This window comes from Podarcis gaigeae, assembly GCF_964106915.1.
Source record: "Podarcis gaigeae genome assembly, chromosome: 10".
In the NCBI taxonomy this organism is placed as follows: domain Eukaryota; kingdom Metazoa; phylum Chordata; class Lepidosauria; order Squamata; family Lacertidae; genus Podarcis; species Podarcis gaigeae.
The window spans coordinates 65719910-65747546 of record NC_139686.1 but is presented as its reverse complement, the minus strand read 5'-3'; the positions used below and the strand labels follow the sequence as shown (position 1 = coordinate 65747546).

Genomic DNA, 27637 nt, shown 5'->3' with positions numbered 1-27637 from the left:
GGGAGGCAGTGGGAGACAGGAGTGCCTGGCGTGCTCTGGTCCATGGGGTCACGAAGAGTCGGACATGACTAAACGACTAAACAACAACAACACCAATTAAGCAGTATTCTGTAGATAAAAGCAATTTCTTTTTCAACTGTTGGGGCGCATTGTTACCACGAACATGTTCTGCTTTACTTCTTTAACTTTCCCACCGTTCTACGTCCATCCCCTGATTAATTCATGAGATTTTTGTGGGCCGAGGCTGAAATAATGGCTTCGATTTCATCCACAGGAGCGATAAACTTTTTGCAAGGCAATGTAATATTTGTGATGCTAACCTTCTAAATGATTTTTATTGATGATGACAGATGCCTCTGTGGTGATGCGCTCCGAGTCATGCCTAATATGTTCAGAATAAGTCTTCTGGAAGGCTGTACATCTGTCTTAAGATCTTTTGCTAAAATATTTAAATCAAGGTCATTGTTTATATTTGATATTTTTATTTTTTTTAAAAAAAATAGCTTTTAGCTATTGGCCCGCCGTTTTATACATTTAAAGATGAAACCGGTCATAACTTCAAGGGCTGCAAATGGAAAGTTATAATAGGTAGCAGGTGTTGGGAAAGGCAATTATGCATTAGGTGTTTTGCTCAATTTCCAAAACTGTCCAAGACTATCCGTTTGAAATACTTTGTAGCCTAGTTTTATCTCTGAACCATGATGAATTCTTAAATCTAAAGGGAATATGCATTTTTCCTTTAATGAATTGAATACTTAAGCCCATTTGATTTGATTTAAAAGAGCCTAGGAAAACAGTATTGGACCGCAATGTGGAAAAGGAAAATATCAGGAGCAAATGGCATGTATTACAATTATTTTGAAAGAGCTGTTGGATGTAGCTTGTATAAGAGCAGTGTTCACTTTTGGTAAAGATTATTCGAAGGTTCTGATGAACTTTGTGCTGAGTTTCTTCTCTGGCTTTGTTTAGTTCGTCTTGGACCTAGACTGAAAACTGTTTATATTCCGCCCCCCAAACCTCCACTTGAGAACATTAGAGCCCGCTTGGGTCAGAAGTCCACAATGTCCACAGTGAAGTCCACAAATGGGGCTTGGAGAGTACTAGCACTCTTCTGCTATTATTCTCCAGCAATTGGCATTCAGTGGCATACTAATAATAGCCCCCAATTGCAATTCGCCCTTTTCAGAGCAGTTTTAATTGAACTATCCACCATGACCTCCAGATTTTCTTGCTTAGTCACCATCAGTTCAGACCTCACCAATGAACGTGAAGTCAGCGGATTCCATGTTTCTCAGGTTTAAATGTCAGAATTTCACTGCTCATCCCAATCTCTTCATTATTTATGAACACTTTAAATAGCATTGGGAATCTCACTGCTTACTTCCATTGTGAGTACTGTCTGTTTGCTTCTATCCCCTATTTCCTGTTTATCTAGAAATAATCCGTAGGAGCAGCCAACCTCTTTTTCTCTGTCTGCTAATTTTATTCAAAGCTTTGATGGAGGGACTTTGTTGAAAGCATTGCGAAAGTTCACGTACATCATGACATACTCAAAGATGTCAAATACTTGTGACAGAGGATTTACCATATTTTTCGCTCTATAGGACACACTTTTCCCCCCTCCAAAAATGAAGGGGAAATGTGTGTGCGTCCTATGGGGCGAATACAGGCTTTCGCTGAAGACTGGAGAGCGAGAGGGGTTGGTGCTCTCCAGGCTTCAGGAAGCTCTGCGCAACCCTCGGGAGCCCAGCGCCAAGCCCCGTACCTGGGGGGAAAATATTTTTTTTCTTTATTCCCCCCCCCCCAAAAAAACCCTAGGTGTGTCCTATAGGGCGGTGCGTCCTATGGGGCGAAAAATACGGTAATGCTGATTCTTCCTCAGCAAAACTATTTCTTCTATATGCTTAATAATGTGTTACCTGTAATAATAGTTTCCACCAATTTACCTGGAAAAAAATCTAGGCCAACAGGCTTGTAATTACCTGGATTTCTCATGGTATAATGGTATTGTATTGGGGGCATTCAACTTCAGAAGCTCTAATGATCTCAGCTTCATGTTGATGTTAAATAGTTTGGGAAATAAGATTTATCTCTGTGGTATCCCACAAGCTGGGTCTCAAGGGACAAGCACTTTCTTCCTTTCTGACAGTGTGATGCTCATATTCTCAGTTTTGACAGGCAGTGTATAATGTTACTATGCTAAATGGTGACAAAGACAATCAAGGAGAATATACAGGATTAAAACCCCACTGTCTATTCCTCTCAACAAAAGATGGTTCACTGGCACAATAAAACAGTTTTCAACACAAAGACTGACACCAGAAATCTTTACTTGATGCTTACTGCAAAGCTTAATTGATATAGCATGCCTTTTATATAATTCGATAGAGTACTCTGAAATAGTGTTGGTTCCTGGTGAGCAATTCCCCACCTGCAATAAAGATAAAATTATTTGGGATCTGATTTTGGAGTTTGATTTAATAATTCAATCATAAAAATCAGGAACAACTTTACCTCCTGGAGCTAATTAACTTTGCAGTAACTAGAAAAATGACAGAATATCACAATGAATAAACTGCAGTTATTGTCTGGTTATACCTAAATTCTCTTTCTCTCTTTCTCAGTCTGAACCAGAGGGATTTTCTCACTTCCATTTATATGTGTGTGCTGCCTTCCTTGTCAGATGGAAGAAGGAGATCTTAGAGGAAAGAGACTTTCAAGTAAGTGAAGTCGCCTTTGTTTTCAGGAAAAGAAATAAGCAGACGTCTTCCTTGAAACTGTTTCAGATGAAACTATTTTATTTATTGAATTTATGGATTGCTTTTCACCGCAAACGTGGTTTACAGCAGGAATAAAAAACATAACAAGAAAACCCAACACGGAAACAATTCAGATGGTAAAACTAGTAGCACTAGAATAATACAGTGGTGCCTCGCAAGACGAAAAGAATCCGTTCCGCAAGTCTCTTCGTCTTGCGGTCTTTTCGTCTTGCGAAGCAAGCCCATTAGCGGCTTAGCGGATTAGCGCTATTAGCGGCTTATCGGATCAGCTGATAAGCGGCTTATCGGATCAGCTGATCCGCGGCTTAGCGGATCAGCTGATAAGCGGCTTAGCGGATCAGCTGATAAGCGGCTTATCGGCTTATCGGATCAGCTGATAAGTGGCTTAGCGGCTTAGAAAAAGGGGGGGAACCCACAGGAACTCACAAGACATTTTCGTCTTGCGAAGCAAGCCCATAGGAAATTCGTTTTGCGAAGCACCTCCAAAACGGAAAACCCTTTCGTCTAGCGGGTTTTCCGTCTTGCGAGACATTCATCTTGCGGGGCACCACTGTACATAGTGTACTATGCAGAGCAGACTCAACCAGCTCCTACAAAAGCTTGGGGAAGAGATGAGTTCTTAGTAGGCAATGTGGCCATCTGTGCTTCCAAGGAGAGAGAATTGCACAGCTGAAATGCAGTACTGAAACCAGATTGTAATGGATCCACGTAATTGGCTCCATCCTAGTACACTTGAAGCTGTGCCATCACCACCCTCTCAAACACCTTGCCCAGGAATGGGATATTGGCAATTTGATGGTAGCTCAGGTTCCAGGGAGGACTTCTTAAGAACCACTGCCTCTTTCAAGGCAGCTGGGACTGTTTCCTCCAGCAAAGAGACATTCACCACTGCGATGAGGGACAGTATTCGAGGGAGTATGCATTTTATATGGTTTGTGTGACTGTGTTGCTGGCAGGCTTGTTTCGTTGTCGGACTACCATCTCGGCTTATTCCAGGTGAAAAGGCAACGGAAGGAAAAAGCAACGCCACTGTGCTATCTGATACAAAGCTGGCTCATCTGGCCCACTGGAGTTTTGCAGATAGATAAAAGGGATGTGCCCTCTCTCACATATGTGAGCAAGGGCTGTTGGGTTACCTTCACTGTCATAAATCTTGCCTGCATACATTGTACCGTATTTTTCGCTCCATAGGGCGCACCGGACCATGGGGCACACCTAGTTTTTAGGGGGGGAAATAAAGAAAAAAAAATATTCCCCCCCAGCCCCCAGAACAGGTCCAGGAGCGGCGGCGAGATTGCGTGCAACCTCGCCACCACTCCCAGAGCTTGCGGGGCTGGGGACGGGGGAAGCCCGAGCTTCCCCCGACCCCAGCCCCCAGAACAGGCTGCTATCCTGCATTCGCTCCATAGGACGCGCACACATTTCCCTTTCATTTTTGGAGGGGGGAAAGTGAGTCCTATAGAGCGAAAAATACGGTACACACAGAGGTAATTTGGAGTATCTCCTGTTCGCATGGAACGTCCGACACATGCTATGTTTCATCCAGCCGGTCATATGGTCACATTAATTTCTCTCCCCCCCCCCCCTTTGAAAATTATTTCTGGGACATAGACACCTGAACTTTAGGGGGTTCATCTTTAGATCTAAGCTGATCAATCAAAATGTCCCGAGTTTTCGGCTGCAATAAAATACGCTCTTGTGAACTTACCACTTAGTGAAGCAGTGGCCAACATAAAGCTGCTATTATAACTTAAGCTGAGGCCAGAAAGAGCCGTATATCACTCACATTAATAAAGGTAAGTCTAGGCATATGTTAGTGTGGTTCAGAAACCACACTTCCTTCAATTTCAGCCATTATACCATTCTACATAGAATTACTATGTCGAGTCGTTTGTTCTCATTGTATTTTAATGTTGAATAAGTTAAATTTCATGCACAATTATTTTATCTCCTGGCACTGTCAAGCGTTTGCATCTATTTTTCTTCAGTCCTGTGAAAATCTCAAATGTCCCAGCTTTAGCTAAAGAAATGAACAATAAGTCAACGTCAAAGTCATGGGGGTGAATATGAAGGGAGTCATCATTTAGCACTGTGATCAATTAAGCATAGACAATGTAAATTAATGAATTTTACATCTTGCACACAAATCATGAGACAGGTTGTACAGCACTTAGAAATGTTCTACATTTATCTACATTAAATCTACCTTTTCAGAAACTTAAATAGAATTGACACAAATGTTCAGTAGTGAAGGAGCGGAATATTCTGGTTTAAACATCCAGTCTATTTAACCCAGTATAGCTATAACATGCCATTCCCATGACAATCTCCAGCTAAGATGAGATCATGGGATGGGATTGCCTAAGACATTCTGACCCCAGGACAGTGGCTACGATTAGCAGAACCACTTTTCTTACAACCTACTATGATGCCAAACTTTAGTTTAGGCTCTAATATAGCAAGTCCTTTGCAAATTTACTGGCATGATCACTTTAGAAGATGGCATGGCAGGTACTGTAAGGCATCAGTTGAACTGGCATTAGATATGAAACAACTGCTTAGATTTTAGCTACCCGGGTTGTATGTATGTGTGTTATGTACTGCCATTGTATTTTGGTGAAACTGAGCTTCACTATCTCTGCTGACCTCAGATTTCATACTGTAAAGGTGTGTGTGTGTGTGTGAGAGAGAGAGAGAGAGAGAGAGAGAGAGAGGTGTTCTTATCAATCTACCAAGAAAGAAATGATAGTGATAAGGAGATATCCTAGTTTTTTTCTGATCTGGATGTGGTTGCGGTCCTAGAAGAATCGAGAATGTAGTTCACTTATGGTGTCTTTTTTCAATAATGTGCCTTTTACCAACTTTTATGCTCTCCAACCTCTAGGAAATGACAATCTGGCTTGTGCTTTGTTGTGCATTCAAACAGCTTTTTATTTTCTGCTTTTGATATATTACACGTATGTGACGTTACATTTCTGTTGATCCTATTCATTTTATTTTGTAAGTCATCGTGAAACTCTGAATCAATGTTTACTAGGATATAAACTGAATTTGTTTAAAAACTCGACAGAATGTTCTAGGCAAACTTTGCTCATGCGTTAACCTTACAATCACTTTATTTGAAGTAAGTTTAACCTGCAACATCTAGAAAATGTTTTTAATGTTGCGCTAGCAAAATTGCCCTCTTTCTTCCCCTTTTGTACCTCTATGTTTGCTTTCAGAGAAGATGCAAAAACAGCATTAATGTTTTATTATATTAGCTTCTATTTTATCAACACTTTCAGAGAGTGGAACTTGCTTTCCAGACCATTTAAATGGGCTCACTTAAAAGATTGTCTTATATGTCAGCATTTACGGTATACAAGTCCTATATGGAGCTGCCCAAGCATAAAGTTGAATGGTTATTCTCTAAGCCAGTATATATAAAAACTGGTATAAAGGCTTGCCAAGAACTGATTGGATGTATTTTATCGATTTGTTTAAATGCTGCCATTATTATTCACTTCAGGCAGGTACCTAATTAGATAATCACTGTAACATAGCAACCTAAGAAGCATATCAGCAACATATCACTTCACTTTGTCTCTGAAGAGCTGCAATTATAGCAGTTTCAGGGTCGAAAGGTGGCCTGAAAGAAAACAAAGGATTGAAAAGGACAAAGTCGTATAGGCTAATCTGCACCTAAGGGCTTTGAGGATCATTCCACTAACACTAGCTTATGCAACATTTCATTTTCGAGCCTACTCTGTTCTACAGAGTCTCTGATCCTAACATTTTAATCCCATAAAGCATAAGTTTAGTGTGTAATGCCATCTTTCTGCACTGTTCAGCAGTTTAATAAAATGCAGATTCCAATAGACTCTCTTTGAAACTTGAATATTTCTAATATGATTAGGTCGGGGCTATTAACCTTGTAATGTCATTGGTCAGCTCTTGGTATCTGCCCCAGGAATGCTTTTTGAATTCTTGAAATAGCGAAACGCATAATGAAGTGCATACTAACCAAAGGGTTTTGTCTCCATTAATGATTTTATTTTAATTGAGGCAGCGTGTTTAATATGGGCTAATGTCCCTTATGTGATCGTATTTGCCCAAGGATTTCCTTGTGGTATTTGAAAGAACTGATGCAGGATAAAAAGTCTAGGCACTGACAATAAAAAGTGAATACCAAATCAAAGCCTTGGAAGAAAGTGTGAGGAGACAAAGAATATGGTTTGTTTTGGTCTTAGCTCTAGAGCTGATTTTAAAACAAAACAAAACAAAACAAAACAAAACAAACCCAATTTCTCAGTTACTTTCATTAGGATGTTTCCAAGAGATGGCAACATTCAGGCCATTTAGCGCTCAGCTGTTAAACATTTTGCTCAATTGAACACTGATAACTCTTCGCTCAGGGAAAGAAAATCCCATGCACTTGTATTTTGAATCTGTCACTAGAAAGCACATGCACAATTCCATGTTGATTGGTTCTGCTGTGTTGTGGAATGCTAAACAGTTTTGTAGTAATAAACCCTGTCAGGATATGGATCCTAGCAGATCAGAGTCCTAATAACTTGACAGTTCCAACTGTTACCAGTCTTGATCAGTTGCCCTGTTAAATACAAATATGTGATTCGTAGTTTTCAGGCAAATTACTACCTCTTGTTGGATAACTTGTGGGTCAGATTACGTTTTAACAGCAACAGTTAAGGACAAATAAGGAGCATTCTTGAAATCCCTATTTATACAGGCTTTTTCAAGGGGGTTGTAGTCTAGCACAGTCACCTACTTCTAGAGAAGAATGGTGATAGCCTCCTTCTCGCTTTTCCCATGCTGTGTGATGACCGTGTGCCTCTTCCATTCAGTAGATACAGAGCAAGGGTTTCTGCCTCCTCTTGCTGAAAGGCTGATCATCTGCCCAACAGCCTGAATACCTGTTTCAGTGGCATCTTCACCTTTTGAAATCAGTACTTTAAACAGAAGTCTCAAAGTTCAAGAATGTCATATGAATGCCTAGAAAATTCTGTCTGCAAAAACTCAAGCTAGGAAGCGGTTAAATAAACTCGACCAAAATGACCAATTTCTGGCTACAAAATCCTGTTGTATCTTAAGAGTTCTGTGCTGTTGACTGAATGTAATGAGTTTTGACTTTTGGGATGGGAACTAAGTGCCTCTGTAGAGCCCCATGACACTTGGGTTTGAGTCATGAACCAGAAGGTTGCTCTTGGTTGATGGTAAAGATTGAGTTTGGACTTCTGGGGTGGGAACTAAGTGCCTCTGTAGAGCCCCATGACACTTGGGTTTGAGATATGAACCAGAAGGTTGCTCTTGGTTGATGGTAAAAATTGAAATGAAACACAGCAGTTCAGAAGTATCCAGTAAGCAGTGTTGGTTCAAAAAACACAAGCGCACACTCTGTGTCTGTTTAAAATGTATGATGATTAGAAAACATTATTTCATTTGAAGACATTGATGCTACTTCAGACAAATGAAGATGATAAAACTTGTCTAAACACGATGCTACAAAGCTCAGGGAAGCGAAATAAAACATTACGTTGAACTATTATGTTCAGCGTATTTTGAAACATGTAAGTTCTGAATTGTTCAACAAAGGTGGAATATTTATTAGTCATTTTGAGAACTGGATTTTTTCCTGATATTGGTATATATCCACTGATAGAAGTCTGTGAGCCGGCAGAGGATGTTGTTAGCAGAAAGCATGAGAAACTATTTTCACTACTTCCCCCTTCCCTCTGCAGTCACTTGTGCATCCTCTCCCCGCCCCGCCCCCCCCAAAAAAAATCTGCTCAAGAGTGTTTGGGGACCTTTGGAATAACATTGTACTCACTTCTCCTTCCTACTGTGCCTAGTCCTTTGAACTTTCTCCTGCTTCCATTTCTATCATGATATTTGCTAATTTTGTTACAGGGCCATTTCCCATTCCTAAGGTCACATTCCCAAGGTAAAGCTGAGAGGTACTGACTGGCCCGAGATCACCGAGTGAGCTTCATGTCTGGCTGCGGTTTTCAGCCCTGATCTCCCACGTCCTACTGCAACCTTCCTGGCCATATGCTTTTACAAAGTATCTCCACAGCTCCCAGCCAAATTTAGTTGAGGCAGTTGATCCTTCACTGTGTGTAAAACACTTCAAACATTTATGAATGCACAACGTTACCCCAGAAACGATGTGATTTTTTCACATTCGTATGTTGTTAGATCTAAGCTTTTTCCAAAAGGAATATAGCTTCTTCCTAAAACTATTTTCTCGGTACCGTATTTCTTTTAAGGTCCTGCTTTCCTCATTTGTCCTGTTGGTATTTCCTGCACCACTTGTCTATTCTCCAATAAAATAATTGGATCATTCCTTATTAAATCTGTATGCTTTGCTTGCATTGGGATAGACTGTTTACACTGGTACATGCTACTTACAAAGGCCATTGCATAGCCTTCACTGAAATATGTTAGGTTACGCTCATCTTAGACCAGGGATAGGGAGCCTGTGCCCTTGCCAGAAGTTGCATGACTGTATCTCTTATAATCTGTGACTATTGGCCTTGGTGACTTGGGCTGATGGGAGTTGAAGTCCATTAGTACGTCAGTTCCCCACCTCATCTTATACCTTCTTCTTGCTCCATATGCATGGGAATTGGATAGTGTGTGTGTGTGTGTGTGTGTGTGTGTGTGTGTGTGTAAATTCATATGTAAACTGCAATTTTGATCAGTATTCCATATAGATTTTCTTTACAAATGTAAAAAGAGAAGAAAGTCTGATCATTTAATGTGTTTATAGAAGCCAGAGCATAAAAACAAATTGAGCCTCACAGCAACTAATAAAACAACCATCCTATTACAGAGAAAGCCAAGATGTTCTAAAATGTGCAAATTTCAGAAGGAGTTTGTAAAACTAAAATAGGAAGGTATTTACTGTACCTCCCTATTTGCTGTGGTAATAGTCATTTGTGCCAGCATACTGAGGGGAAATTAGTACTACTATAAACATGGGTCTAATTTAGAGAATGGCCCCAGTGACCTGAAAATATTTAATTTGGCCAACTTCATGAATTTAAAGTAGTTCATTTAATAAATTGGGAGCAATTGCAGTGATTAAAAAGCATGAATTCAGCAAGGAATTACATATTATTGTACAGTGGGATATATTTTTGCCCACGCTGAATTATTGCAGTATTTCAGCTACAAAATGGAAACTTGCTTTTTACATCAAGGTTTATGTGTGCGTGTGTGATAATTATATAAAATCTGTGTTATCACTTCCCCCATGGCCATGACCCCATGTTGTAGCCATAGTAGTATATGGTCATTATCTGCAGCAATAGCAAACTTCTGGGTGTCTATAGGCCAAACTACACAGGTGTCATTGCCTGCTTGGCTCCACCAGGAACTGAATTTGGCAGCCCCAGGCACAAGAGGAGGAGGAGGAGCAGATGACAGAGTGGAGAGCTCAGGGATGGCGATGCTCCCCTTGTGACTCTAAATGTCAGAGAGAAGGAAACAGATCTGCCAGTTCTCTCCATCGTCCCTCCTGCAGAGTGTACAGCCTGGTCAGGGAGGGAGGGAGGGAGGGTGGACTTTGACCAGCCAGAGGAAGAAGAGGTGTCAAAACTGGACTCAGGTGGATAGGAAACAGTCTTGTTGCTGAGGACCAGATGCCACATTTGTAGGTGGGATCAGATGCACTTTCCATGAGAGAGTGGGTGTACGCATCTACAGCAGGCTGACAGAGTTAGGGTCCTGGGTGTGAGTCCACCCTGGCCCTTCCTTAAAAGCTTGGCAGGAGGGGCACCTCAACTGCTGGGATCTCATTGTATCTTCCATTGACCTTCTCAACTGGCACAGAGAGTTGAGTGAGCTTTGTCCTGTTGCAATAGCTATAATAAATGTTGTTGTTGTTTAATCGTTTAGTCGTGTCCGACTCTTCATGACCCCATGAACCAGAGCACGCCAGGCACTCCTGTCTTCCACTGCCTCCCGCAGTTTGGCCAAACTCATGCTGGTAACTTCGAGAACACTATTCAACCATCTCGTCCTCTGTCACCTCCTTCTCCTTATGCCCTCCATCTTTCCCAACATCAGGGTCTTTTCCAGGGAGTCTTCTCATGAGGTGGCCAAAGTATTGGAGTCTCCGCTTCAGGATCTGTCCTTCCAGTGAGTGCTATAATAAACGCTGGGCCCCTACATTTGGATGCTGGACTTCTTTGGTTTTTCAAAAGGTGGCTGTTCCTCCACTTGGGTAACAAACAAGGTGGTGTAGAGGTGAATTCTTACCACAGTTAAGAACCTCTTGCCTTGCTCATGTGCCTTGAAAGCATGACTTCTGGGCCTTGTGCTTGCTGTTGAGCCGGTGCCACTGTTAGCCCAAATAAATATCTCTAACTTACTTGCGAGTAAAAGTCACTGTTGCTGCATATTGTGACAAGAGCTGGACAACAAGTTAAAATGCAGGAGTGCATCTCGTGTGCTTCCCTAAGCACCCAACACAGACCTCAATTATGACTCGGTTAGAGAGGGAACCTTCCACTGGTGCCAATTTGATGTCTGCTTTTCTGCATAACACCTGCATTTTCTGCAAGAAAGAAAACCATATCCAAAAGCAGCATGGAAACAGCTTATCAGCCTTCTGAGGCTGCTATCAGCGATGTTGAACGTGTTGCGGTTATCAAAGCATTCATTCAGGTTCATGTTATCATGTTTCTTTTTAGCGGCCAGCATGCCGTTTGCTGCATATGTGATAAATTTCAGTAAGTGAAGTCACTGTCGTGTGGCTGCTATTTATTTAACTTACTTAATTCAGTATCTTGAAGTGCTTTCACAGTAGAAACCTCAAAAATAAAAACAACTACCGCATTTACTCGAGTCGAATGCGCCATCGAATCTAATGTGCATCCTAATTTTTGCAGTGTAATTTGGCAAAAAGGGGTGCACATTAGAGATCCCCTAGCCCTACTGACCACCTCAAACTATCTTTTCTTACGGGAGGGGCTGCCTCCTTTTTTTACAACCCCCACCTTGCCACCCCTCTGACCCACAGGCTCCTTCGCTGCCTGGGCACACTAAGGACTGGCCACGTGACTGGCATGCCCGGGCTGCCTAGGCTCAGGTGTCCACCCCAAATGCAGCCCAGCAACCTCCTGGCCTCCTCTCGCCTGGATTCACCAGTTGTGCAGCCCTCAGCTCCGATTAGTCTGGCCAGGCGGCAGCTGTGCACAAGGTGGCAAGGCACATGAACTGAGCAGTGCAGTGGTGCTGCGGCCCAGGCAGAGGAGCGAATTGGAGCAGCGTGCCCCCGGCCCAATGATGGCCGGCCGGGAGGGCGCACCTGGCTCCTTGCATCTGATTTGCACCCGGGGGTACCGTATTTACTCGAATGTAATGCTCCATCAAATCTAATGCACACCTTAATGTTCGCAACATACCATATTTTTGTCTCTCTAAGACGCACCAGACCACAAGACGCACCTAGTTTTTAGAGGAGGAAAACAAGAAAAAAAATATTCTGAATCTCAGAAGCCAGAACAGCAAGAGGGATCGCTGCGCAGTGAAAGCAGCAATCCCTCTTGCTGTTCTGGCTTCTGGGATAGTTGTGCAGCCTGCATTCGCTCCGTAAGACGCACACACATTTCGCCTTACTTTTTAGGAGGGAAAAAGTGAGTTATAGAGCAAAAAATACGGTAATTTGGAAAAAAAAGATATGTGCATTAGACTCGAGTAAATACGGTAAAAACCATTTCATTTTTTTGAAAAAAACAAAAACAGAAAAGCGGCTTCTTAAATAAAAGCCATTTCAAATCCAAGACAGATATAGGCTGGGATAAAAATGTGCACCCTTGTTGAAAAAGGACGGTGCTGAAAAGACACCAGAGGTGGCATGTAATGGGGATGCTGGAATGTATTGGCATACTGCGCACCTACCAGACTATTGTACAGTCTTCCATCAGCCTTTTCCACTGTGTCAGATGGCCTCTGTTTTTAATGTTCTCATCAACCTTTGTTCTGTGACGAGATCTGTCCAGAATCTGTCAATCCGGTGGATGGAGTGAAGACTGTTTGATATGGATTGATTACGAAGCCAGTCATGGATTGAATGGAACAGCTGCATCACCTCCAAGTATGTAGCTGGCACACTGAGCACATCCAGTAACTGCAAAATAGTTAAGCGTGTGACTTCAGTTACATGTAGGTTCCAGTTACCAATACATTTAGCATGAATGTGCTTCTGCTATCTCAATGCTAAATCTATAGACAAACAGCTTTAGTTTTTAGATTATATCAGTCTTTGCATTTCTATAGTTCTGGCTGAACATGGTTTAGTGCTGTATTTTCTCTCTCTTTCAAAATACATGCAAATAGGTATTGTAGGGTCCTAATGCATTGTTGTTCTGCATTTCCAGTAAGTAGGTCAGATTATACCTTAGTCTTTGGATGCTCGCATTATGTCTCATCTGCTATGCAGTCTTCCCTGAAATTGATCAAGGCTTCTTTCAGTCTCCGCTTGGCTGTGGAAATGCGGCTGAGTCGTCGCTGCAGATTCTTCTCAAAGCTGCCACTCTAGCTCTGTCTTACCTTCCCTCATTTGTTTCACAGCTGCAACACCTCCTCTAGGACAAAAATAAAAATAAATAAATTGCAGTCTGCTCCTTCAGGAGAAAAGTGCAGTTGAATCCCTGCCGTCGTCACAAATAAAATGAATGATTCACAGATATGGCAGGGAGGAAGTTAAGAAACTAAGAGTGGAAGGAGGAGTTTATTGCACCCAGAAAGGGTGCCATAAAGAAATGGGTGTGCAGCTGATTGTATCGAGGAGGTAAAAAGGAGGTATAAAGAAAAAGGAGGGAGTCACTTTCTGATATCATGTCAGGCGGAAGGGAAGGGATCTAGACTTGTATTAGTATACTTGTTACCATTCACTGGAGAGATGATTTCTGCATGCTGTACTACCAGAACAATAACAGAAGCTAAGATATGACTGGGACATGGGTGGCGCTGTGGTCTAAACCACAGAGCCTAGGGCAGGGGTAGGCAACCTAAGGCCCAATTGCCTTCTCAATCCAGCCCATGGACGGTCTGGGAATCACTGTGTTTTTACATGAGTAGAATGTGTCCTTTTATTTAAAATGCATCTCTGGGTTATTTGTGGGGCATAGGAATTTGTTCATATTTTTTTCCAAAATATAGTGCGGCCCACCACATGGTCTGAGGGACGGTGGACCAGCCCATGGCTGAAAAAGGTTGCTGACCCCTGGCCCTAGGGCTTGCCCATCTATAGGTTGGTGGTTTGAATCCCTGCGATGGGGTGAGCTCCCATTGCTCGGTCCCTGCTCCTGCCAACCTAGCAGTTTGAAAGCACGTCAAAGTGCAAGTAGATAAATAGGTACCGCTCCAGCGGGAAGGTAAACAGTGTTTCGTGCACTGTTCTGGTTCGCCAGAAGCAGCTTAGTCATGCTGGGCACATGACCCGGAATCTGTCTGCGGGCAAACGCTGGCTCCCTCGGCCAGTAAAGTGAGATGAGCACTGCAACCCGAGTCGTCCACGACTGGACTTAACAGTCAGGGGTCCCTTTACCCTTACCCTTTAAGATATGACTACACTCGGCAAAACTAAAGGTTTTGCAAAAACAAGGTTTATACCTTCATGAAAGCTAAAGCTATGTACAGCATATCCAAAATTTGCTTCTTACATGTTACGTGTTTTTGTGTTTTTATATTGTCAATCGCCCTGTAATTGTCAGGTGAAGGGCAGTATGAAAATATAATTAATAGAAACAAACAAAATTTTCTTTTCAAACCGAAATTTAACATTCTGTGGCAACTGAGCATGCACAAATCTCATTGGCCTTTTGGCAGGGGGATTCCCCACTCCCCAGATTCTGTTATTTTTCTTCTTCTTCTTCTGCCAACCTTGGAGTTCTTCCAAGCATACTGAGCAAAAATTTACCCCCGTTCCTGTCAGCTCTCACCACCTGAGTTTACCTTTAGAGGAAGTTGTGGTTTTTTGGGATGGCTGTCTCCCCCCCCCCCCATTGGCACAAACATGGAGTCCAGCATATCACAGCAAAGTTTCACAGCTCTCAGTTGTGACATAATATAAAAACAAGAAGCAGAAGAAGAAGGGGAGGAGGAGGAAAATGGCTGCGCCGGTTCGTTCCCTTGTTTTTTACACGGACATCTAAGGCTGGAGCTAGGTTAAATTAAAGTTCAGCCATTTCAGGGCATTTGATCACATTTAACTGGCTCATCCTTTCAAGCAGTAAAGGTCAGCTTCTGTTTGTGCTCTAACTGTCCAATAATCTGTGAAAACCACTTTTGTGTGCACTTATTGTTCAGTAACCACATAAGGCAAGTTGCCATGTAACAGAGTTCTTGGCATTTTGTGACAAATATATGAAGTTTGGGCATGGCCCTGAGCAATGGGCTCTTGTTTCAACATGTTTGATCTCTGCAAACGTTAAGTTTAAAGTTAACATTAAAGTTAAGGTGTGTGTGTAGGGTGGCTTGCGGGGAGAGGTGGTGTAGGAAAGGGTTAGCACATATTATTTCTGCGGCATCCGCTCATTCACACAATAGGGGCCACCACATGCTGTGAAATCTACAAGTTTTGAGTTTTCGGGTGAATCAGATTAGGGTCTTCTGAGAGTTAAAATGTTGCTCTCTCTGGGAGAAATCCTGAACTCATATGGCAGAGTGAGAATTTGGAGGGTGGGAATCTGTTGGCCACCCTCTACAAACTTTGAATAGCTAAACATAAAAATATATAATTCCTAGGTGCCAGTCAAAAACTTTCCTCTACGCCCATGCCTTTGGCTTTAACTATTCTATAGCCTTTTAGAAATGGATGGGATGTTCTTAATGTATATCCACCCCCCACTCGTTTTAATGTATCTATGTGGGACTTTTTGGTTGTTTGGTGTTTTGTTGTAAGTCACTTTGGGTTGTCTTGGGCAAGATAAGGCAACAAACACATTTAATAAAAATCAACAATAATAATTTGGAGGCACCCTCCCCAGGTTTACCTGTAGAATATGTAAGGTCTATGTAAGAATAGAGTGCATGGGGAGGGAGTCAGTGATTGCTAACCATGGAAGGCAAGCTTCCATTCTCAGGAAGCTCATAGGGAACCTTTTTTTAGGAGAGAGGGATTTAGTCCTTTTTCCCCCAGTAAGGGCACAATAGGGTTAAGACTCCTCCTCAACCATCACAGTCTCCTTCATCCTCCTTCCCCTACCACTGCTATTCAGTTGTTGTTTTTAAGCCATATATCAACTGAGAATTGCAATTGCACCAGTACAAATCACATCTAACATAGCCCTATGAGCTACCTGAGTTTAGAGCATCACTTTCCAGCTGCTGATATTTGTGCCACTGCTTGAAAAGCATGGGCATAGAGGGGCACTTGCCTCCTGGAGAGCAAATGTGGTGTAGTGGTTAAGAGCGGTAGTCCCGTAATCTGGGGAACCGGGTTCGCGTCTCCGCTCCTCCACATGCAGCTGCTGGGTGACATTGGGCCAGTCACACTTCTCTGAAATCTCTCACCTCACAGAGTGTTTGTTGTGGGGGAGGAAGGGAATGTGAGGAGAATCAGAACTTACAGGGTTAAACAGTTCTGAGTGACGTCTCACATTCTGAGGCGTGGCTATATTCACAGAGGGGAGTGTTTCTCTGTGTGTCTTTTTTCTTTCGCTTTTGCCGAGAAGCGGAGAGGGATGCCAGCCAATTCGCCGGGCTGAATTTACGATGTTATTCTACTCATTAAAGGCTATTGGAGATAAGAGAAAAGCCTGCTTTGCAGTCTGAGTTATTCCCACACAAGCAACAGCTTTCCCCGCTGTGTAAACTCTGCTAAGAGGGCCAAAGAGGCTGGAAGAGGTTGTTTACCGGCACAGCAGTGGCGCAGCTAAAGAAGAGTGCCGGACGCCATCTTGGCCCCATAGGGAAAGGAGAATGTTAGCCGCTTTGAGACTCCTTCGGGTAGTGATAAAGCGGGATATCAAATCCAAACTCTTCTTCTTCTTCCTGCATTTCTCCATAAGTCTCAGGTTTGGGAGCTTCTCATGACTCCTGAAAGTGGCAAGAGCATGATTGGTATAGTGATGCAGTAGGGAGTTCTATCTGGAGGCAGGAATTTTGTCTGTGTTGGGAACTCTTAACTGATTCTGTTACACCCAATGCAGAGAAACAACAAGAAGTATCCATTGTATTTGAAGGAGATAAAACCAGGGACACAAGTGGCGCTGTGGTGTAAACCACTGAGCCTTGGGCTTGCTGATCAGAAGGTTAGCGGTTTGAATCCCTGCGATGGGGTGAGCTCCCGTTGCTCGGTCCCAGCTCCTGCCCACATAGCAGTTTGAAAGCACGTCAAAGTGCAAGTAGATAAATAGGTACTGCTCCAGCAAGTAGATAAATAGGAAATAGGCGTTTCCGTGTGCTGCTCTGGTTCGCCAGAAGCGGCTTAGTCATGCTGGCCACATGACCCGGAAACTGTACACTGACTCCCTCGGCCAGTAAAGCGAGATGAGCGCCGCAACCCCAGAGTCGGCCATGACTGGACCTAATGGTCAGGGGTCCTTTACCTTTACCTTTAAAACCAGAAAAGACACACATGCTGGTGTACAGTAGACAGCCTCTTCTGCGAGGAGAGAAACTTTGTGTTCACAAGTGAGCTGGGCAACAAAATGGGCAATATTGAGTTAACACAGCCAGCTAATAATTCCCTTTCCCAGGTCATTTCCTTATTCCCCACCCTACCCAAAGAAAGAAGCAATCCAAAAATTCCCCTTAGGATTCCCCCCACCCTTTTAAACTGTGACATTCTCCTAAGCATTGTGTTAGCATCCCTTCTTGTCAGATGTCAAGGCAAAAAACAACTATTTTACTTTTTAATGTTCAGTTGGAAGCCACCCAGAGTGGCTGGGGAAACCCAGCCAGATGGGTGGGGTATAAAAAACATGTTGTTGTTGTTGTTGTTGTTGTTGTTGTTGTTGTAGCCTTTTAGCTACATAAACATCTTAGTCAAGTTCATATATTTGACCATGCAGTAAATAATTTAGCCTTAAGTTTTCATCGGTGGCACCAACAATGTGTGATGCTCTTCCTGGTGAAATAAAAGAGGTCCCATCAGTATTGGCATTCCACCAGCTCTTGAAGACACACCTGTTTAGGCCTGCATCCCCCTGAACTCCAACTTCCTGATTTATTTGTTTTAATAGTTTTTAACTGCCTTGTTTCATTATATATTTTAAGTATGGATGTTTTTAATGCTGTGATTCAACTGGTTTATTGTGTATTTTAATTATTGATTTTATAGTTGTAAACCACTTAGCAGCCATTTTCTCATTTAGGCAGTATATAAATATGTAGAACAGAAGGAATAAACCATAGTAGTATTACTAAATATAATTTTACTTGCCTATGATAGTCAGCACTTATTTACCATGTGTTTTGAATCTAGTTCTCCACAGTTTCCTGCGGTGTTTGTTTGAAGTCTCTTCACTGGAGCTCACAGGATATCAATGCCTATGTTCTACCATTAATCTCATGGCCCTGTTTCTTCCAGGATCTACTTTTAGTTGCAATAATAAAAATTAGTAAGCATTCCAGATTTCCAGGAATTATTTCTAAAACTCACTTGCGTTCTTGCTGTGTAAAATGGATGAAAAGCCGCTGCAAAGCCGGGAAAAGATTAGAAAAAACAGTTTTCCCATAAGGCCTGGAAACACAACTTTATGAAGCTGCTTTTTGGCTAGGAAACGATTTCTATAAAGTCTGTCTTAACATTAATGCCCCATTCCTGTACCTATTATTCTCACTAAGGCCTATAAAACTCTTGTATAATCCTTGAGAGATTTGTTAAACTTGAATTGGCTCAAGCTGAAATCTCAAATAAGAATACCGAGAGGCAAGTGTTGTTTGTCCGGACACGTAGTTTATCTTCTACATTTCTGCACTTGATTTGACCGTGATGAAAGCCTCATCATAAAGTGATGCAGTAACAGCATCAGTGTGGCAGAATAGCAGCATGCGTAACCAGCACGACGCAGCAGGCGTACAATTGGGCTTGCCAACTCTCTACTGCAACCAGCCTACCTCCGCAGCACGTACAGAAATAAATGAGGTGGTGGTATGTTTGGAGTGGCTCCAGCTATTCAAAATGGGCCGAATTCATGCTCCACTGATGATTCAGGCATGTTACCTTGTCTCTCTCATGTCTTGCTCAATATGTGCCACCATTTCCCCTGAGCATGGATATTTCTTCGCCAGTAAGTGATGCATCACCGCTGATCGCTAAATGAACTGCGCGGTTGAAAGAATCTAGCACTTTTCTTCTTCGTTATTTCATTTTGTTTCCAGAGATTCCCTTCAGAGATGGTGCACTTTGCCAATGATTTTGAGCGCTTCCCCTTGCTTGAGCCTTAGCAAGTGTGCACACAAACACATCTTTAAATGCACAGAGGTGTCCCTTTGGCAAAAAAAGGAGAAAGCTTTTAAGTGGGTGGGGGTGGGAAGCAACTAGAAAATGCTGTATGTAAAATTCCTCCTGGTAGTTAGTTTTTTAAATAATGACTTTCCAGATTTTTTAAGCAGAAAATTACTGGCTATTCAAAACTAAATTGAACAGTTCTGTTCCCAGTTACTTGGAAATCAGCCTGTGTTGGATTCTAATGGCAAGAATAATTGGTTTAGTGTTCAGACTTGGATGTCTGTATACACAAGACACTCTTTAGATCATACTTCTCTGCATTGTTCTGTCTAGCAGCTGCATACCTCACATAAGGCAACAGTAGGTTCATTTTCACTAGTGTTAAACCAATCTAGGCTAAGTGCATGAGACAGTTATATGCAATATCATTTTGTACTTCTTTGGAGCTGGGCATGATGGAAGTAGTTTCCCTGTCTTTTATATATACTGTATATTTTTATTGCTCTCTTGCCAGGACCCTAAAACCAGTGCTGCAGAATTCAGTGACAAATTGTGCAAGCTTACATCATTTTTCTGATAAAAATAGGGATGGTCTATTTGATGATAATGATAATGATGATGATGATAATTTATTTATATTCCACCCATCTGTTTGGGCTGCCCCAGCCACTCTGGGTGGCTTCCAACATATATAAGAACATAATAAAACATTAAACATTTTTTTAAAAACTTCCCTATACAGGGCTGCCTTCAGGTGTCTTTTAAAGTTTGTATACTTACTTATCTCCTTGGCTCAGGGTGTGTGTGTGTCAGTCACATAACTCCATATCCTCCAATATTTCTCCAATAAGGGTTGTCTTAAAGAAAAGTGGGACTTTCCAGGTTCAGATCCAAAACTGGGATGGCTTCTGTAAATCAGGGCTCTGAGCAAAGGACTATTGATAGGGCTGGGCGATACCTGGTTTTCAACATCGTGATATATCACCAGCTAAACATCACAATATACTGATATATTGCAAAGGGTGGATCTATGTAGAGGCATTGGCTGGCTTCATGGTTTTTCCCGAATCATGATTTTTTTCATAGCATGCATGCGCGCACGTGCGCGCGCGCGCACACACACACAGGATCTATGAAATATTTTGGATGATATATTGATATATCGCCCAGCCCTATTGATAGCAGGTAGGAACAAATGAGTTTTGCTTGGAATTTATGGAGAAAGAGCTTGACAGTCTTTACTCTGCTCACTGGAATCTTTCTGAGATTCACTCTTTTCAAAACCCTTTGTAAGTACACTTTTAATCCTATTTGAGCACCTCTCTCTAACTTGAAGGTTATGACCTTTAATATGTAATGAACCTGTAACCTCAAGGGGCGTGTTTACCTCCCTCCTTTTCTCTACTTTTCCATCTGGCTTTTTATGATAACTCAGAGAGTTCTATGCCCCAGTTTACACTCTCACTGTTGTTACATTATGGTTTATATTGAATCTTATTATTGTGATTTCATTGTTTGCATTTTAAGGGTATGGTTGTCACCATGGAGTCTTTTGACCAAAAAGCAGCATAAAGAATAACCTCTTTAAAAACAGCATGCTGAAAAATGGGTTTTCAAAGGTATGGCCAATCAGTGTTTGTACCATGTTACCATTTCATACAGTGTGGCAGAGTTCCTAAATGCTTCTGGGAGATAAGACACACACTTTTTTCTTTTTTTAAAAAAAAAAAATTGTATTCTGCTTCCCAAGACACAGCAGTCCTGTCTGGACAGCTAATTATATTGGAATCATTTTGTCTTTATGTATTTTAACAGTTTTATCCTGATATACTTGCTGTCCTGGGCCCCTTTGGGAGGAAGGACGGAATACAAATTGAATTGAATGAATGAATGAATGAATGAACGAACAACCATACACACATCCCAGAATAAAAACTAAATTCAAAGCAGAAGTTTAAAAACACAAAGAACATATTCAGGGAGCAAAACCCCCATCTCCCTTCTGTTCCTCTTGTAAGCTTTATAAAGTATAAGCCTTGATCAGCTGATTCCCAGGGCTTTCCTAGATCTGCTTGCCATGCTTTGCAAGTCCTGGCATTCAGCTGATTGTGCAGGGAAGCATGGTCCATATGGACAACTTGTGACAATGGACGATTGTCAGATGGGCGACCCCACACCCCTGTCAAGCTTGGTCCACAGAGGGAGGGGGGAGGTAAGCTAATGGGCTGGATCCACTTCTGCACCGCTTGTACAGAAGGAATTCTATGAGGGCTGGTTTAGGTTATAGATAATGTGATTTGTTCATGGGTGCTAGGCACGCTAAATTAGTGCTTTGCATGGCCAGGAGCAAAGTCTCCCGTAAACCTTGGCTAGGGTTGACAGCTGCACTCACAAAAACCTGGAAAGAGAAGGTACAAGTCTCCTGCAAGCCACAGCTGTGTTTGTGTGTGTGTGGCATGTTACATCACTGCAGGATAGCTCAGTTGGTAAAGTATGAAACTCTTAATCTCAGGGTCCTGGGTTCAAGCCCTATTTGGGCAAAAATATTCCTGCATTATATGGGATGCAGGTGGCGCTGTGGGTTAAACCACAGAGCCTAGGACTTGCTGATCAGAAGGTCAGTGGTTCAAATCTCTGTGACGGGGTGAGCTCCCGTCGCTCGGTCCCTGCTCCTGCCAACCTAGCAGTTTGAAAGCACATCAAAGTGCAAGTAGATAAATAGGTACCACTCCGGCGGGAAGGTAAACGGCGTTTCTATGCGCTGCTCTGGTTCGCCAGAAGCGGCTTAGACATGCTGGCCACATGACCGGCTGTACTCTGGATCCCTTGGCCAATAAAGTGAGATGAGCGCCGCAACCCCAGAGTCGGTCACGACTGGACCTAATGGTCAGGGGTCCCTTTACCTTTACCTTTATTCCTGCATTGCAGAGAATTGAATGAGATTACTCTTGTGGTCACTTCCAACTCGTATCATTCTATGATGCTATGATACTATTACTACACATTTGAAGCTTACGTAGGCAGGAGAGAGATTATTTTGGCAGCTCAGGAATTTGAAAGTTTCCAAGTAATTCCTGTCAAACCAGCAGCAGGGATGGGGTGAGATTCAGATGGCCTTGGAAATAAGCCAGACCATTTTCCAAAGACCCATAAGTGATTCAGGTCATCTCCAAGCCACTATAATGCTCTGCTCCTCTCTAACATGTGCTATTTCGCTTCCAGAGTATACTTCTATAACTCATGGTTGGAATACAGTATGGAGATTTCCACTGCACACACTGAAGTATAGGATTGCAATCTTCTCTTCATTCATCTCTGAAAATTCAAAATGCTTTTATAAACCCAAATCATATCTGTTTTACAAGGCGGTCAGATGAAATTGCTGACCTAAAACTTTCTATCAGGGCAGCTTAGTTAGTTTCAGAACATCTTCCCCCCCAACATTGTGGTGAGCGCATTCATTTTTGTAAGTGCCGCAGAAGAACTACCTGGTGCATTTCCCCCAATTTCAATATAAAAAGCCCCTTTGTGAACAATTTAGTTGACCTGCCCGACTTAAATAGCCAAGCCATCGTTTTGTTTAGTTGGTAATTCAAGGCTGTCACTGGAGATGCCTCACTTGAAATAAAATTGTTTTCTTTTCTTGTTTCTTTCTTGGGTAGAAACTGAATAACAATGTCAATTATTGTCTTTATCAGTATGTAGCCCCCAGAGAAAATGAAAATCACAGGAGCCCTGTATACTTAGCTACACAATTCAATCAAAGCTGCTGATAAGAGGGCAAATAGAAACAAAACAAAGAAAAAAGCTTTTGGAGTATGAAATGGATAATATGCAATGAGGTGATGGATGCCTTTCTTTGCAGAGAAGCTGATGGAAGAGGAACTATTTTCTTTTCTTCTTCTTTTTTGCATCTTGCCCCTTATGGCTGGCTAAATGCTGGTGCATGTAGATTTTGCTATCTTACAACAAAACTGTCAGACTGCTACAGCTGGTTTGAAAATAAGCAGAATTATAAATGTGTGTTGCTTTGTCATTAGGTTGTAAACAAATTAGATTTCGAATTCCTTCCAGAAATGGAGTTTTTAACAGATTGTCTATTGTTGTAAGCTCTGGTTGACTCTTGCAGGTGTAACAAAATGGAATGATCTTTACACAGAATAGCTAATTACTTCGTGTTTCTGGGCACATGGGTAAAAGAGGCCCATGCATTTTCACAGAAATCCACTCCCTGCTACCCCCAGTATTTATTTATTATTTATTTATTTCCCTAACCCTAACCACTCTGGGCGGCTTCCAGCAGAATATTAAAATACAATGATTCATTCAGTATTAAAAGCTTCCCTAAACAGGGCTGCCTTCAGATGTCTTCTAAAAGTCCAATTGTTATTTATTTCTTTGACATCTGATGGGACGGTGTTCCACAGGGTGGGCGCCACCACCGAAAAGGCCCACTCCCAATCACCGATCTAGCTGCCGCATTGGAGGACTGTGTTAGGCATAGGGAGTATGTTCTTGGCTGCATAAATTTTCTTTTTCTGCCTTCTGCCATGGTCAACACAATCATGACGTATATTCTGCTTGTCACCACTAGAACTGTTGAAGCCTTAGAGATGTCATCAGGATGGTTGGTGTACTGATCAGCTGTTCGATGTGATGCCTGCACTCCATTTTCTTTCCAGATCACTGAGATCTGTTCAGCATTTAATGAACCTTTGATCAGCATGGGGGCCTTTTTAATTTTGGGATTTTTGTGGCTTGCTGTGGCAACCTCCTTTGGGTTCCATTGACCTCTTCGAAATATGCTGGATTCATTTCAGCTACTCTGTCTAGCACTCATTCCACAGTTGTAAGAAATCAGTCCTTTAAAGTGGTCAAACTATTACACCCCAGCTTCACCCCAAGTTACAATACATAATCTCCTATATCCCTCTGTGCAGTTTTACTGAAGCCTAAACCAATATTGTGTATCCCAAAGGGTACCTAATCACATTTCCATGCTGTTTGTGGGTGCTATGCTATCACTGTTACATTAAATGACCTGTATGGGTATATTGGATTCTTAATTTCTCAGTAACCGAAATATATACCATATTTTTCGCTCTATAAGACACACCAGACCACAAGATGCACCTAGTTTTTGGAGGAGGAAAACAAGGAAAAAAATATTCTGAATCTCACAAGCCAGAACAGCAAGAGGGATCGCTGTGCAGTGAAAGCAGCAATCCCTCTTGCTGTTCTGGCTTCTGTGATAGCAGTGCAGCCTGCATTTGCTCCATAAGACGCACACACGTTTCCCCTTACTTTTTAGGAGGGGAAAAGTGAGTCTTATAGAGCAAAAAATACGGTATTTCACCCTTACTCGGCACCATGTTTAGTTGAAAGCTAAGTTCAGCTTTATCTCCGCTCCTTTTAAAATGTTACTAGTCCTGATCTGTTCAAAACGAAAACAGTTGAAAAGAGAGCTGTTGGCAGGCCAGCCATCGTGTTAGAGAAAGAGACAAAGACAGAAGTGCCAGAATGGTCTAGCATAAATGTGGGGTCTTTGAAATGGTGTATGAATCTTTATCTGGGGCTGTGAAGTTTCATGGTCAGGACTTGGATACCTCCCTATACCTGAGGTGTCAGGGCATTTACAACATAAAATTACAATACAGTGGTACCTCAGGTTACATACGCTTCAGGTTACAGACGCTTCAGGTTACAGACTCCGCTAACCCAGAAATAGTACCTTGGGTTATGAACTTTGCATCAGGATGAGAACAGATATTGCACAGCAGCGGCGGGAGGCCCCATTACCTAAAGTGGTATCTCAGGTTAAGAACAGTTTCCGGTTAAGAACAGACCTCCGGAACGAATTAAGTACTTAACCCGAGGTACCATTGTATAAAAAGGGACCACAAGCAGGAATCTTTTGCCCAATATAGGGCTTCAGCCCATGACCCATGATGTCATGCTCCATATTCTGCCTTTCCATCTAAAGAGCTCAAGGTGGCATACATATTTCTCCTCCCTATTTTATTCTTACCACGACCTTGTGAGGCAGATGCGGCTGAGACACTGCGTGTTGCCCCAAGGCCACCCAGTGAGCTTCATGGCCGAGTGGAGATTTGAACTCTGAGCTCCCAGGTTATGGTCCAGCACTCTAACCACTACTCCACTCTGGCTTCCTATAATGTTAGAGAATCTTGTTGGTTTCCTACCCTGTCAGGTAACAAGAAACCTGTTGTTGTTGTTGTTTAGTCGTTTAGTCGTGTCCGACTCTTCGTGATCCCATGGGCCAGAGCACGCCAGGCACTCCTGTTTTCCACTGGCTCCCGCAGTAAGAAACCTATTAGGCCTCTGTAATTAGGACTCTGTAATTAGTTCCTGCCAACTTAGCAGTTCGAAAGCACATCAAAGTGCAAGTAGATAAATAGGTACCGCTCCGGCGGGAAGGTAAACGGCGTTTCCATGCGCTGCTCTGGTTCACCAGAAGCAGCTTAGTCATGCTGGCCACATGACCTGGAAGCTGTATGCCGGCTCTCTCAGCCAATAAAGCGAGATGAGCGCCGCAACCCCAGAGTCGGTCACGACTGGACCTAATGGTCAGGGGTCCCTTTACCTTTAATTAGGACTCGTAATCTGGTGAACCGGGCTCGATTCCCCGCTCCTCCACCTGCAGCTGCTGGGTGACCTTGGGCTAGTCACACTTCTCTGAAGTCTCTCAGCCTCACTCACCTCACAGAGTGTTTCTTGTGGGGGAGGAAGGGAAAGGAGATTGTTAGCTGCTTTGAGACTCCCTAAGGGGAGTGAAAGGTGGGATATCAAATCCAAATTCTTCTTCTTCTTCTTCTTCTTCTTCTTCTTCTTCTTCTTCTTCTTCTTCATTTCGTGAACCCGATACTACCTTATGCTTTCAAAGATGTACAAACAATCATTCTTTATTTCAGTCCAAAGACCCACAAAAACAGTTTTGAAAGCAAAATACAGCAGGAATACCAAGAAAACATTCCAAGGCAGTCATTATGTTTTAGCCAGAGCATGTTGATTTCTAATTCTTACTACCTCTGGAAGAAATTTTGTCACGGCCAGGGTACTGTCATTTGTCTTGTCTTTGAGAATGTACATTTCCCCCATGTGACTTGACTAGACTTTTCTGCCAATGCTCTTGCAAGACCTTTGCTAAGAATGGGAAGTGAAGATAAAAAAAATATTCTGCAGATGGATTCCTATTAGATAAAATGGAGATCCATCTAAGATTATTTTTCAAAATACATTGCACAGTGCCCTGAAATATGCGGCTTTGTATGTGATTTGACGTATAAAAAGGGAGAAGAAGAAAAAAACACCACCCGTCCAATTGTTAGCTTATTTTCTGCATCCTTTCATGAAACTGCTTCCCCTGGAAAATATGAAATTAATCACATGGAAAATATATCTCCCTATGTTATCAAAAGATTAATGGAAGATTGTTCTGTCAAAGTGTCACCTTTTCAGTTTCATCTTGTTGAAAACTGTCATCCCTAGTTGACCAATTTTAAATGCCGGCAGTGGAGTCCAATATAACTATCACTTATTTTCTATTTTTAGAGGCTGGTTCTTCCAGAACTTGACAAGGTTTCTCTCTCTCCCCCCCCCCCCGCCCGACTAATAACAGAATTGTCAAAGAAATCAGCTATAAAAGACGACATTTGCTGATTCATTCAGGGTTGAAGCATGGTATGTTTCTGGATCCACATCTGTGAGATCAGAGATAATTTCGAGGGAGATGAATAAAAGAAGTCATACCACACTGTTCCAGCTTTGAATATTGAAATGTTCTCAGGGTGGTGACATTTTAAAAGGCATTGCAGGTGTGCTACATAAAAAACAGGAAAAATAGTTTTTGTGTGAAAGCGAAGTATCGCCTTTCAATCTGATGCAATGGCATAGAAAATTTGGTTTTTACGATGTGTTCTGCATGTGTGTGTGTGTGTCACATATCTGCTTTAAGATCTAGCTAGTCTCATTGGTGTGTGGACTGACCTTTTTTGTCTAAACACAGTTTAATCTTTTCTATGAATCATGCTTGTGTTCTGTTTGATCTATTGGTTGAAAGGTCAGGGAATGTGAAAGAAAGGTTAAAAATAAGATAAGAATGTTCCTTTTATAGGCAATTGGCTTGCAAGAAACTCGCAGACTCCATTGAAGGATCTAAAAATATAGGGAGGAAAAATAATCCCTGAATTTTTGGTCTTTCTAGTTGTCACCAAGAAAAGTAAGAAAGTTCAGCATTAAATCAGACTACCATGATTTAATAAGCTGGATCTTGAGTCATTCAGCATATATTGATTGTTTTCTTGTAAGCAGTAAATGGAGAGAGGAATTAGACCTGTTAAACGACCAGGTGGAGTTCGTAGGTGACACTGATTTATGGCATATCTAGAATATGTGGCTCCAGATTCGCCCAATTCAACTTATCACTGGC

The 27637-nt window shown here is 42.2% G+C and overlaps 1 protein-coding gene and 1 long non-coding RNA gene across 2 annotated transcripts in view; one reads left to right on the top strand and one right to left on the bottom strand.

The window, feature by feature from the left end:
* Positions 1-27637, bottom strand: part of LOC310826606 — a 230649-nt gene that overhangs the window by 178602 nt on the left and 24410 nt on the right. The window lies entirely within an intron of this gene.
* The window catches only part of TBC1D22A (TBC1 domain family member 22A), a 118301-nt gene that overhangs the window by 84420 nt on the left and 6244 nt on the right, over positions 1-27637 (top strand). The window contains exon 12 of the mRNA XM_083701553.1: positions 2625-2720. Coding sequence (XP_083557679.1) covers positions 2625-2720 — 96 coding nt within the window. The remainder of the gene's footprint in view (positions 1-2624; positions 2721-27637) is intronic.